At 37.4% G+C, this 14243-nt stretch overlaps 1 protein-coding gene across 6 annotated transcripts in view; it reads right to left on the bottom strand.

Annotated features, from left to right (window-relative positions):
* The window catches only part of MBP (myelin basic protein), a 125904-nt gene that overhangs the window by 85265 nt on the left and 26396 nt on the right, over window positions 1-14243 (bottom strand). For all 6 annotated transcript variants that reach the window (XM_068932021.1, XM_068932022.1, XM_068932026.1 and 3 more), the window contains exon 2: window positions 13243-13317. In XM_068932021.1, the coding sequence (XP_068788122.1) occupies window positions 13243-13293 (51 nt within the window). In that variant the 5' untranslated portion in view covers window positions 13294-13317. The remainder of the gene's footprint in view (window positions 1-13242; window positions 13318-14243) is intronic.

Here is a 14243-nt window from a genome sequence, read left to right as displayed (position 1 = left end):
TATATGCTGGTGAACATGAGCTGTTGAACTACCAACATAGGTCTCCAGCTCAAACCTCTACTGTAAGTTACACCAGGTTCACCTTAAAGGGTAGATTGATTGATCACTTAGGTAGAATCTTTTCCAATACATAAGCTCCATCTCGGGCTAGACACATGACCTTTTAGAAGTAATACTCCTTGAAAGTCAGTCCTTAGAAAAAATAAATCCTCTGATAACGTGTGCAAAATTAGAAGTAAATACAGTTATTAGAAGAGACAGAGCTCAAGGCAAACTTCTCCTTGTATTACCTACACCTGATGTAGACCGTGGCTGAATCACAAGGGGTTTGTTTGTTTGCCACTCAGCCTTCCTACGCCTGAAGAAAAGCACATATGCAAAACATACAGATTATATATGGAATTCTTCATATGCATCAGGGTCCATAATTACTGGTGTGGCTCAAGGAGAAAGAAGTAGAAGGGGAAAACTGTGTTTCATCTCCTGTCCATAAAAAACAGGCTGCAGAGAGACTTTGACTCTTCAAACTACACAGCTGCCGTTTTTCCCAAGGTTTTGCTCGCACATAACCCACAGTAAATCACATTGCATTAATGTGCAAAATCTATGTTAATGCAGTACTTGTCTGGCACTTTTAAGTGCAGAGACGTCACGAAGTTAAAGACTGCATTTCCCCCAGCAACTGTTACTTAGTAACCTTCTGCACATAAATAGAATTTTACATTACTGCATATGTGTTGTGAAGGCTGAAATTTATGCCTCAATTCTATAGGCAAGCTAGAATCAAAAGAACTCATGCAGGGAAGTGTAAATTAAACTCACACCAGCTAGATTTGATTGCTTCTCTAAGCAGAGAATTTAACTGGAGAGAGAAAAATAGTGCATGAGCAAAGAAGAATTTCCACTGACATTGTCTTTCCAATATTTCAACATAAAAAAGGGGCACATACAACTTCAGAGAAGTTAGTGCTCAAGTAGATTCTCTGCTATGGCTCATATACTGGACAGTACAGCCTTCAGACATTGCACCAACATAATGAAAACTAGCCAAGCTCCCCCCTAAAGGTACTATAATCCATTGGCCTACATAATATCTACGTAGAATTGGCATCACAAAACCTGCAGTCAAAAAGGAAGCTGCATACAACATGCTAGATATAGGGGAGAGGAAAACAGGTGGATCATGATGGACGTAAAGAACAGAATTCATCAACTCTATATATTTAAAATAACTACATTGCATTAACACATATCTGATCCTTCCCATATACAGATTACCCGTGAAATGACAGCCTATTCAAACTACTTGAATAATTATCAGCATAGGATTTCAGAATCACTTTGGGCCAAGAGATTGCTTCTTCAGCACAGAAGAAAATAGATGTCCTGGTGGAAACATCTGGGCATCTTTTAATCAATTCCCTACCACTGCAAAGGAAATACTGTCATTACTCTGCTTCTTTCCATTGTTTGGCTCTAGCACACAGCAATTTCATCTCCTGAAATGTTTTATTCTAATCAAAGTTAATTGTCTTGACACAGAAGCAACTGGTTGAGTTCCATGAATTGCATTTCATAAATATATCCATATGAAGAGGTTAAATGCAAAGCATAGTTGCAGTTACTACACTGAACAGCTAAGTGTAACCACACGAATGAGCAAACACATTTCATTTGCAATTCCATTACCAAGTTTATAACCACTTATAAAAACAGTCTAGCGTCTATTCCCAACTACAGCATTCAAATCATTTAGCATTTCTTCTTAGGAATAAAAAATCGTTACCCTAAAAAAGAATTCTGGAAAAATCTCCCCCCAGCTCTTGCAATTTTTCTCCCATAATTAGGCAACTGAACAGTCATGATATCGGTTCTCTCTGCAAAATTCCACCTCCAGACAACCAAACAACTTTAAGATGATTTTTCTGAGTAACTATCACTTTAAAATTTGAGTTCCTACTTAAAATACTTTCTCTGTTGCAACCATTCCTCAATGTTAACAACGCTGTAACAACCTGAAAAAACTCTGGTTAAGTCTTTATTCCTGTTAAGCATCAGACAATTTTTCTTCTAAGGAAAATAAGCTATGAACCATATCAAGTTTTGAAATTAATCACATTAAATAATGACGAAGAGAACTCCAGATGCTCAGAGATGCCCCTAAAAATCCTCATTTTCTTAGAGCTGCAAGACTCAACTTGGCGGCTCAGCAGCAGAATTGAGAACAGAGCAGAAGACTTGGCCATGCCTTAGTCAGTGATTGACAATTAACGGGCCATCTGGATCTCTGCACGGAAGAGAGCAGCTCTGCACCTGCTCCACCAGTCCCCAGTTAGTAGCCTAATTGGTTAAAGCAAGCTGATCATGGATAAAACGTGATGACTTCTCTACTACTGAGACCAGCGCTTAGAAGCTGGGACTGAAGCCAAGCCACCTGCTCTGAATGGAGCAGTCTCTTCATAAGCTTATTGTGTTCAGAGGGTCTTCTAAGCACAGGGTTCAAAAACCTGAACTAGAAATCATAAAAGACCTGCGATTTAGTTAATGCAAAGTCTATGTTTTAAGTACCTGAAGCTTCAAAAATACAACTCTTTCATTCTCCCATAATCAGGTAACTCAATAGCTGCAATAGGGCATTATTACAATATTAACTGCTTTATAATATGCATTATATTACTGCACTATAAACTCTGATATCTAAAAGATCTTGGAATTCCTTTTCGAAGGCAGACATGCCACTTGTTTCCATTGCTGTTTGTGTACTTGGTGCTAAGTGTCACTGGCCAAGAAACCTAAACAACACGGTGAAAGAGTATGAGAATCCAGGGCTCCCCATCCCACCTACATGCATCAATTGACAGGCCATAGCCAGGGTCCTTGCAGCTTTCCTTCCCCCTGAACTACATAAAACTTGAATTTTTAGGTATTTTTATCTATCCATAGAGGGCCTATATAGTGTAGCATAATACAGTAATAAGCAAATACAGAAAAGATACCAGAGGAAAGAAAAAGGAGGTAACAAGCAGAAAAGTTACACAGAAAAAAAAAATCCAGAATAGAGCACTCTCCTTCCAAGAGGACTGCAGGACGGGAGAGTACAAAGGACTATGATCAAGTAAGAGGAAGAAGTGTCAAAAGCTTAACTTTAAATCAGTTTTTCATCTGTTTTTTTCTACTTAACAATACACTTATAAGACAATAAATTAACTGAAATACATAAAGATAAATCTCTTCTTAAAAGTTGCATTTTTTTGGAAACATTGAATTGTAGGGGGGGGGGGGGGGGGGGAAACATTAAATGTATTTGCAAGAATCCTAAAGTTAAAAGTTGCAGGTCCACATTCTCAGCACTTACAAATCAACATAGCTTCACTGAAATCAAATCTGACATGATGTATTACAGTGGTTCAAATGTATCCCAAAGAAAATACATAAGTTTTATCTGAACACAGATTTGATTCCGAAGAGAAATCAAAGATTAGCACCACATCACAGGAGAGTACCTTTTTCTATCAGCTGGCATCCTGCAGCATAAGGCAAGTTATTTCTTTCATACCAGTCAGAAAAAAAAAAGTTTTAGTCTTTATTATGTAGAACTTTTGACCTAGAATCTCATCTAATGTGACTGAGCTCCAGAAACAACATCAATTCTCCTAAGCATATTGAATTTTCTGTGTAACAGTATACCAAAGATAAAGCAGTAGTTATTTTAAACAGTAGGACTCACCTTCTGTCAGCTCCAAAGCCTTTTGTACAACACTAAATATATACATTGTATTTACAAATATTGCTACTACATATTTGACAAAATTTTCTAAACATATTTAATATATTTTATGAGATAAAAATGCTTCTCAGGTGTTTCAATCACTAACCTGACATGTTGATCGGGAGTCCCACATTGACCTACCCCTCACCTGCCAGGTCTCTAAAAATAAATGCGGTTACAGATTATGAGACCGGAAAAAAAAAAGAAAAGAGATAGTGAATATAATCTACTAGGTTAAAATAAACAAACCAATATGGCTTTCTGATTGTGTACTATAAGGCCAATTTCTCCTGCAATAGAAAGCTTGTATCAACATTAAGGAAAACATTTAGCCTGTAGTTTAAGTGGGAGAGCAAAACGGATAGGAAGACTCTGAGGTTGAAGGCTACTTGTCTCACCTTCTAAAATTAACGTAGTGAACAACTTCCAGCCACATGGGAATATTTATTTATTTATTTATTTGTAATTAAAGTCGGATTTAAAGTTCTTGGCCTCAGTTCTACTTCTCAAGGAAAAAATTTTATCCATGTTTCCCAAAAAGAATTCGATGGCAACTCTTCTGTTTTATAGATAAGGCAAACTACTTTAACAGGCACAAGGTGCAAAGACAAAAAACAATTTGGTTTTATGACAAAGGAGTACAGAAATGATTATGGTCAATCAGAGAAAACCCTGAGAGAGCATTAATTTTTAGCTCCTTCAAATATTGGCAATACAGGAGTATTGCCAGTGCGTTGCTTGGGAATGCTACTGTGGTAGGCTGGGATAGTTTGCTGAAGGTTATATGTCAAAATGAAGAGAGACAGAGTTGGCTAGAGGAGAAAATAATTTTTCAAGTGGATATGCATTGTCAGATAGGTGCAAATTTTCTCTTTTCTTCTGCAATGTTCCCACCTTCCTGATAAGACTGCCCATTTGCTGTTCATCTCTGCACTGTTCCTGAGCATGCAACCGCACTGCTAATAATGAAGTACTACTTCTAACGTCTCAAAAACCAAAACGTGGCACTAAATTTCGACTGTATCAGAGACGAAGATGCTGACAGGAACTAATGTACAGACAGAAGACCGGATGTAAGGAGTAGGAGGAAGGGGAAGATAAAGGTGAGGAATAGGGTGTGTGTGAAAGGCTGGAAAAATGTATTAGACATTTAGTGAGTCAGTTATGACCGCAAAACCAAAAATTAATCAGATTTTAACGTTAGCAGTCTGGGATAGTACCTTTTAACCAAGGTATTTCCAGCATATCAGGATTTCCATGACTCATCTGAAAAATCTCAGTACTGCAAGACAGTGAACCCAGTCCTGTAGCTCTAACATGGAACAGGAATGACTGATGTAAGTACCGCCAATTAATGCCACTTTATAATGTGAACCCAAAAATAGTGATAATTTTATGATAATAACTGACTTGAGATAGGCCTCATTGGTGATAGACTTGGTAAGACTTCTGGTTCTTGGTTCTTTTCTATTGCTTTTGAACTGCACAGAAACTCATGAGCAAGTAAAGTGTCTCCACACCTCCCTAAATTCAGCACTGCTGAAACAACCATCGTTTAGTTATCACTAAGTCCAGGTGCAATACCAAGCTGAACGTCACTCTGTGGCATGGTGACAAACACACAAGATTTCCATTATTGTCTCCTCTTGATTATAACTGATGCCCAGAAGTCCCTCTAATCAGCCAAGTTAAGTGGTATGGAACTTGCAGCCTTCAGCTCTCTGCAAATTATGATATTGTTATAGTCACATCCATAGGATGCTGCAGTGAAAGACCAATTCGTCCTTAGAATGAACCTTATCTCAGCAATTGAGTTTTCTGAAATTAAGCTATATTACCCTGCTTAAAAGTTTGTCAATGTCCTTTTGCAAAAAGCCTTTTTTTCCCCCAGCAAATGCTAGCTAAGTATTTCCATCATCATAAAGCAGAGGGCATGAAAAAGTTTAATAAAAAGGAAAAATATTTTGCGACATTTTCGCTCAAAGTGGAAAAATAGTTTTGGAACTGCAGCAGCAGAGAGATCAAATTTACTTTGTGTACATATAACTGCAATTACTCTAAAAAACTGCTGTTTATCTTCAGCTTTTGAAGTATAAAAAGTGACTTTTTGTACAGGAAAGCCCTGTATCTTTTTCCCTCTAATGTCCACTTCATATTTGCTAAATTTACAGATTAAAGCAAGATTCGCCTAGTTATAGCAATGCAGAACCCATTTTTTGTTTTTGCATCGCACAACATTTAACATCAGACTTTAGAAAAGTCTGGGTTTTGGCTTGGCACTGATGCATAGTGTAAAATAGTGTCTCACAGCCAGTTAACATTCAGTTACCTACTTTCACAGGCAGTTTACACTACTAGAAATACAAATAAGGGTGAAATAGAGAAGTCAAATAAAACACAGCTCCAATGTTCTTCTTTCCATCTGGTGCACAGGAGCATCAAAGACAACAGAACTAGTATTAGAGGAAGAAAATGAGGACAAACTTCAGAGTTCCCTTTTACAGGTGTTTAACACTATGACAAGTGCTATAGGAAAACATTACCCTCTTAAGACGCTGGAGAGGGGACACTAGTTACAGGTCAGTTGTTTTCCACCTCACAAGCGGAAAATGGAGATTCTTTTGTAGTTTGGTCCCAAGTACCCATAGGTAAACCTCAGCAGATTTTCAAACAGGGAGAACGCACTCCCCATTACTCTAACATTGTCATTAATTTTACACAAGTAATTGAGTTGAAGGTAATACATTACAGTACAAGATCCTCCCCTTATTTTTAAGGGCCTTATCAAATCTAATTAGAGGAAACTCCATTTTGTTACGCTGACCTTTCTCACCCACTTTTGGAGCAGGCGACGCAACTTATCACCACATGACCTAGCATGCTCATCTACAGTCAAAGCACGAAAAGGTAAAGAGAGGAAGAAACAACACGCTGCTCCATTTCAGGATCTCCATGTCACTTGCTGCTTTCTCAAGATTAAAAATATAAACAACTTTGCCTTCATTTCTTCAGTATGAAGTTGCTAAAATGTTGAACAAAGTGTTCTCAGGCTGCAGTACAGGTTGACTCTAACAACAGAAACTGCCTCACCAACTAGAACGGTTCACAGAGAGTTCACAGAGAACGGCCAGTGCATTACAATTCTTCCAATTTCTTCCTAACGTAAGTGGTACTAGCATTAAATGCATTTGAAAGGGTGTTCACCTAGTTCTGTATCAAAGCTGACATGAAGCAGGTATGATGGAAACTATACAGCAACAGCATGGCATCTGATGCACAAGACCTTAAAAAGAACAGAGTGCACTTCCCTCTTCTCTCAGCAGTTCTGCTTGCTGAGGAGAGGGTGGGAGAACAAAGCCAAAGACCCTACCTCCTCCCTAGCCAAAACCACAGTGACTGCACCTCTTCCTTTTACACCCATGTAGGCTTAACCAGCTCGAGACCTAAATCAAGAAACATTAATACCTAGCTGTTGTGTGCACAGAAGAAAAACATGCTCTCAACGTGTTTCACAAAACGTCTACCTTGTTTACTCATGTTTTCAGTGAAACTCAGAACTAGTAAAAAAAAAAAAAAAAAAAAAAGCCAATATTACACTATTCAGATAACTCTAAATACAGGCACTGCAGCATTGACCAGAACTTCTTCCTTATTCATATCTGTCTTGTCTCCCCGCTTTATCTCTTTTACCAGCTGCTCTGCGCAGAAGCCCCATTACCTTCAGTGGCATTCAGATACAAACAACAAGTTGAAACACAGAAGCTAGAAAGTATCAGCTCTGAAACAAAGACAATTTATCTTTGGCACACGCTTACAATGAGCTTCGCATATTTTAGATGCTGGAAAGACTAAATATTTTAACAATTATAGATTAGTGTATATAAAGTTTAATGAACAGTCAAGAATTTAAATACAAGATAAGATTTAGACACATAAACCGATCCCACTAACTTTAGCAGAGCTACTTGCTTACTTGAACGTTAGACATATTCCCCAATACCATACTGAATTCTGGTCTCAAAGTTAATTTTTGGAGGAAAGCTGTCACATACGTTGCATTCTCAGAGGCTTTGAACAGTGCAATCATTTGTGTATCACTATGATACCATCTCACCAGCTGAAGCACATTAATGCCTGAAGGCTCCACTCAAGGTCTCGAAGTACTCTGCTATTAATATAGAATGACACTGCATCTGTCCCAACAAACAACCTAGTTAGACAGTATGAAGGTTAAGAAATGAAACAGAAGGAGAGAGCAAGCACAAAGGGATTTGCTCAAGGCCAAAAACGAGGTCAATGACAGGATCTGAAGAAAACAGGCATCTGTCGCATTGAACTGGCTTCGCTCAACCTGAGTTCCCAAACTTCCATTTGCTCTCCAGAAGGGGTTTTGTCTCTTGCAAAAGCAGCATTTTCCTGTACCAGACACCAGCGTTAGTGGATACTAGCTGTTCCAAGAGAATTTCTGTAATACATAGCCTGTAAAATTGGTTGGTGAAAATGCTCAAGTCTCTCACATAAAACTTTTGTTCTCTCCACCTTTTAAGCTCTTTCTTATTTTTCCTTTATTTTCAGAGGGACATCGGTTTAAGAGGGACTATTTCAATCAATATGTCAAATTATAAAGAATAATACATTGTAGCCCCCGTGATCCTTATTGTTTTACAGCAAAAGGCAAAACTATGAGGAAAACAAACAATTGCACAGGAGAAGAAAAATACTGTTATACAACTTCACTATGTAAAAAGTGAAAGGTTTGCACTCTGATTATTTTGTGTGTGGTAACAGGACTACTGTATTTAAACACATTAAAATCAAATACCATGTGTAAATGTTCTCAATAAAAGTATAACCCACAAAGCCTTCTCACCCATCAAAATCCACAATCTGTAACTCAAACATCTCTCGAACTGCACATACTAAAAAACAAACCTTTTTATGCTACAAAAATAACACTTGAGAGCAATTAATAAAAAAAAATTAGAATACTTAATCTGTTTTTTCCTTTCTTGATACTTTATGATGCATACCAAGAGGAAGCACCTGGTAGAAACCACAAAGATGGTTTAAGCAGCCCCAGCACTGAGAAGTAGGACATCAGAGGAGATCAGCATGAAAACTCTTTTAATTGCAGATTGTTCAGTGTCTATGAAGTAAACATTACAACTACTGATCCAGCCTTCTTCAGAATTTCAACTTTCTCTCATCAGGGACGGCCATAAGACTTTCTATCAATGCTACCAGGAGTAAGACGGGGCAAGGTGCAAGATTTCTGAATGTTAGCAAGATGAACAGGGGCAAAAAGAAGGGAGGAAAAAAAAAAAGAATCTTGGTGTAGTAACCACCTGATTTATTTTATATGATTATAATTTTAATATAAATGCTCACTGTAGCAATTAAGTTGAACCCAGTTGTGTGGAGTTCCCTTAAAATGCTGGAGACCAGTTAAGTTTTCTAAAATTATCACATCAGCCACTGAAAAATATTACAGAAGCCAGGTACATACATATGGTAATTAAGGGCAAGATTTTTTTGTAAGTTTATTACACAGCAATATTACACTATTACATTGTTAACAGATGGTTTTATAGTTCAAACAAAGTATTAAACTATAAATTGAATGCTTTATTACTACATCTGTTTTCAATTTCTGCCTGTGAAAAAGTAATATATTGTGGCAAATGCACATTTCCCAAAGTTCTAAAGAGGTATCAGAGATAGCAATTGGTTTCGGTTCCTTGGTGTTTATTTACAGCACACTCTACATACATCAAGGACATAAAATAGGCAGATGATCCAATATTTCCAATAATCTAACGCATTCCAGGCTCAAATAAGCTTCCTGGGCAATCCTTTGATGAAGCAGGGCTGTGGGTTTTGATCTTTTGTTATAGGTCATCAGCTTGCTTTCCAGTGCCCCACAGCACTATGTGACCTAAAGCGCACACAAACCAGGTTGGGTGGACTCACTGCATTTGTTATTGCGTGTTGTACAGCACGTGACAATAACCACATTGTTCTTTCTAACCCTGTGTTCCTGGACAATCACCAATGAAGCTAAGGGCCTATTTTCGTAAGTACTAAGAAGGCTCGAAGATTTTTTGATGGCAGTATAAGTGCCCTATGGAATTCTGAGGGAGACAGCCAAAAAGGAGTGTTGCAGAGAACTGAGCTAGCATAAAACTTAAAGCACCTTTGTCATCCCCGAAGGACACGCAGCAATTTGTAGCTTAATGGTGTCAAATTAACACAGACCAAACTACAACTCAGAACGAAGACCAGTAAAACTTTAGTCACCCACTCTGTAAATTCTACATTTAGCTCTCAGAGTCTTCAAAGAAAGTGAGGGCATGGGGGACAGCCCATTCTCTTGCTGTTGTTCCTAGATTTATTTCTGTAAGCTTAAGCCCAAATATTAACACTAACAACATAAAGTTAAATAAACTTTACATGTCTAAGATGTCTAAGATTTATACATTAAGCAATGCAATAACAAGTCTGCAAAGCCTAAATCATCCAAAGTAAAAAGAAACAAGAGAAATGGCTGGATTCATTGAATAGTTTTTATGCATCTTACAAAAACTACTAAAAATGCCGACATATGAAATAAAGAGAAAGAAACCTAACAGAAGTGAGATGGACTATATTAGTGCTATTAGCGCTTTGAGTAAAACATGTGGGTTGCTCTAAATATTTTCCTCCTTATTTAGGTCAAATAGACCAGCTGTTTTCAAAGCATCCAATTAGCTACACAATCTCTTCTCATTATTTATGAAATAATTATTATAGGCTGGCATATTTATAAATTTAGGTAACAACAATATTTTGAAAGAAACATCACAGCATGAGAAGCCATCGTGTTGTCTTTTGCAAATTTGCCAAGTTGAAAGCATTTTGGTTTCATAATAAAAATTTCAGGAGTTAACTGCTTTCTGGCTCTCTCTCTATAATTTTGTCATTTAAATATCCAAATTTACTGAAAGTAAAACAAAGGCAGATGCCAACTCAAAAACATAGTAATTGCTGTCACGTATTACAGGACATTAACCGGACAAGTAAGATTTATGATTGCAACAGTCTGTCAACAGTCTCTCTAAAGCCACCATACATGTAATAGCTATCTTGAGAACAGGTCCGTCAGTTCAGGACTCAGTGCAGTGTTTGCTCAGCAACATTGACATCACTGGTTCAAAGCAGCTGTCGAAAATGATATTCTCCTTTTGTACTATATTTTGGGGGAATAGAAAAATTGTAACCAGGCTGAAGTTGCAAGAAATGAATTTTAGAAGGCCCCTTAATGACAGGTTAGCTTCTTAAATCGTAGTTCTGCCACTAAGAGCGAGGAGCAGCAGTTCCTCATTTCCATTACAGTCTCTGCAAGTCCTCAGCAATTGTCTCCTGTTATCATACTACAAGATTGTCGGGAAAACAGTTTTATCTTGCAATTATGCAGCTGAACAATGAGAAAAGAGAGTTTGTAGTTTAGAAGGAAAAAAAAAAGTATGACATATGGTTATTACTGCCATTGAGAACTGTACTACTACCTGTAAGAACTGAATCAAGATTGACTGTTTGCGTGGAATGCATAGTAGCACCTTAACCATATATTTCCTGATTTTAAATCTGTGGCCCTATCATTTCTTGCAAAATGATTACTGTCTTGTGTACCTAAAGGGAGATCTTGATAAAGCATTTCCTATTTTTTCAGTTTGGGCTTATGTTTTATTTTTACACGCTAAGAGGATGAGTGACGGATAGAGGACACAGAAATAAGTTCCACACAGAAACAAGTTCCACCTTCAAAAATATTTTAGGTAAACAAATGTTATTTTGATTGCAGAAACAGCATTTTCTGTGGAATAGCGGGGCAAAAGAAAGAATTCAAACAAACCATTTCCTTGCAGATGTGTCTTACGTATTAGGTGCAAGATTCACGCTCACTTGCTTTACGCTCACCACTGCAGGACCTATGTCTATTGCTACTGCTATTCCTTTGAAGAATCATTCCTAGTTTGAGGATCCATCTGCCAGACAACTCGTACACCTGTCACCCAGATGTGTCAGACATATGTGATCCTAAAGTGGAAGAAAAGTTACAATGTGTTCCTCTGAGCAGATTTCGTGCTCAAAGAAACCCTAAGCAGAGGATATACTCTGCACAACAGCCCTTCGAGCTCGGTGTACCTGTCAGATCACATCTGCAGGATCTCACAAATTTGGTCAGGAAAGAATTGAAATATTTGGCTAAATATATCCCTTTGGTGCATTGGACACAGTTGGATCATGACAATGCACTTTCCTAGAAGGGAATTAACCAGAAGCCTTGAGGTAACAGCCGCAACTTGGGGCACACTTTTTTGTATTGACACTGCACCTTAGGACCACAACAACATTCTGTAATGCACTGCACATATACAAAACAAGAACACATGTAGCCAGTCATTCTCTTTTCCTGCTGTTTTCTCCTTATTCCTTCCAGTGTGCTTACCTATTTTCCAACACTCTCCCTCCCAAAAGGAGCTGCCAAAGAGCTAGTAGCTATATGATTTCCAGCCTGTTTACCTTTTGGGGATGACTGCTTATCTGTGGGGCAGCAAAGCAAAACACCTGTATTCCTCCAGATAAAACACAGAACTAGCTGTTTACATCATCTGTCCAATGCAAAAGGTAGTAACTTTCTAGCGTGTGGGCTCAGACTGTAAACTGATATTTTTGCGTGGGAATGGGAAGAGGGAAGTTAGCAGTAGCTGGCAACAAGAAGCAACTTTTCTTTTTCTAGTAAAGACCTCTGTGAATACTCTTTCTGTACAACTTAGAAAAACAAAAAAGCAGGATATTATCACAAGGCAAACAGCCTTTGACTCCTAAAATACACAATGTCAAAAACATATAGCACAAAATACACAGTGTCAGAAGAGGCCTGAAAGGCAATACCAACTTCTAATGAACATTTTGAAAACTATTTTCTTTTTATTGGGGAAGAGATTTTAAAGCCATATTACACACAACTGAAAATCTTTTTCTTTCAGTTCTCTCATTTTAAATGAATTCATGTAGTTCCCTTCCTATGGATAAATGTTTAGTCCTAGCGAATGACAGTCAAAATAGAAAGCTGTAAGAAAGTATAATATTATTCAGATTATTGTTTCTTTAACAATTGCTGCAGTTTCCTTCTTCTAAGGCTCATTCCACTCATTTCCACCGTGACTAGGAGGCTTCTTATCAGATTTCTTATCAGATACACATCTGAAGCATGAAAACAGCACATCTCATTAAATCCAGCACAGCAAAATCCTAGTTTGGCTATATCCCATACAGAACCATCTCCCCTTAAAGTATATTATAATGACAACTGTAGAACAGTAATGGTGAAAGTAATCTTGTAAATACATACATTTACATACTACATAATATGTATTTGATAACGTAGGTATTTCTGAAATAGCCTTGTGGCTTGTATTTTCTACTCTTACCTTGGCTGGCTTCTCAGTGCTATGTTCTCGCTTTCCTACATGGTTCCCCATGACAGATCACCAGAACTTCAAATTCTGAAAAATAAAGCCAAAATAGCATTTTTTTGAACTCATACTGACACCTTTATACTGAAATACAAATTAAATTTTATCTGACAGAACAAAAAGACAGCTCTTGTACAGTTAGAATATTTACAGTTCAAGGTAAGATCTTCAAAAACTGTAAGTAAAAAAAATGCTTATCTGGTCTGTTTTGCAAATCTAAGAAACACCAGAAAGTTTTCCTTCTTCTAAAAATGAAAAAAATACAGAAACAAAGAAGGAAAAAAGTGTTTAATGGGAAATCTGCACATAAGCCAAGACAGCAGTAGAAATTAGTAGAGGTCATCTCTTCCAATGTTATGTTTAAAATATCAAAAAAATGAAATATCTATCAACTGATCTCTATCTACAGACTTTTACAAAAGATCAAATAAATTCTTTAGAATTCACATTTGCCATTATATAAACAGCAATTACCCTCCAAACCCCACGCTGAACTGCTAGCAATTTGCTGTGGAGGTGAGAATGGACGTATTCTTTACAGCACACACCTTCATGACAAGCTGCGTAAGAATGGAGTGTCAACCCTTTCTTTGTATTTTCTGGCTCATCCTGTTGTATCTCAGCTTTAACTGAGCTCATGAAGGTTAAACCACAATACTCAAATTTCAGCTTTTGGTTGACACTTCTGACTATGCTACATATTTCTTCTCATAGAAGCATGTTTTTATAATATCTTATACAGAGCCGTTGCCTTCAGCAGATTTAAATTCAATGTAAGGAAGCATTTAAAGCCCTGAAACTTAAAACTACACACAAAAAGAAGCATCAGGTGGACATTTTCCTCTCAGAATTACAGACTGAACTTTCAGTTAGGAAGTTCAGTTTCTGGGGCTAACAGTGGTATTTCATAACTCTGCAACAATGTTATAAACATAGCGTTATAAAAGCTTTTGTGT

Source organism: Struthio camelus, chromosome 2 (assembly GCF_040807025.1).
Source record: "Struthio camelus isolate bStrCam1 chromosome 2, bStrCam1.hap1, whole genome shotgun sequence".
Taxonomy (NCBI): domain Eukaryota; kingdom Metazoa; phylum Chordata; class Aves; order Struthioniformes; family Struthionidae; genus Struthio; species Struthio camelus.
The sequence above is the reverse complement of the archived record's forward strand: the minus strand, read 5'-3'. Positions and strand labels throughout refer to the sequence as shown.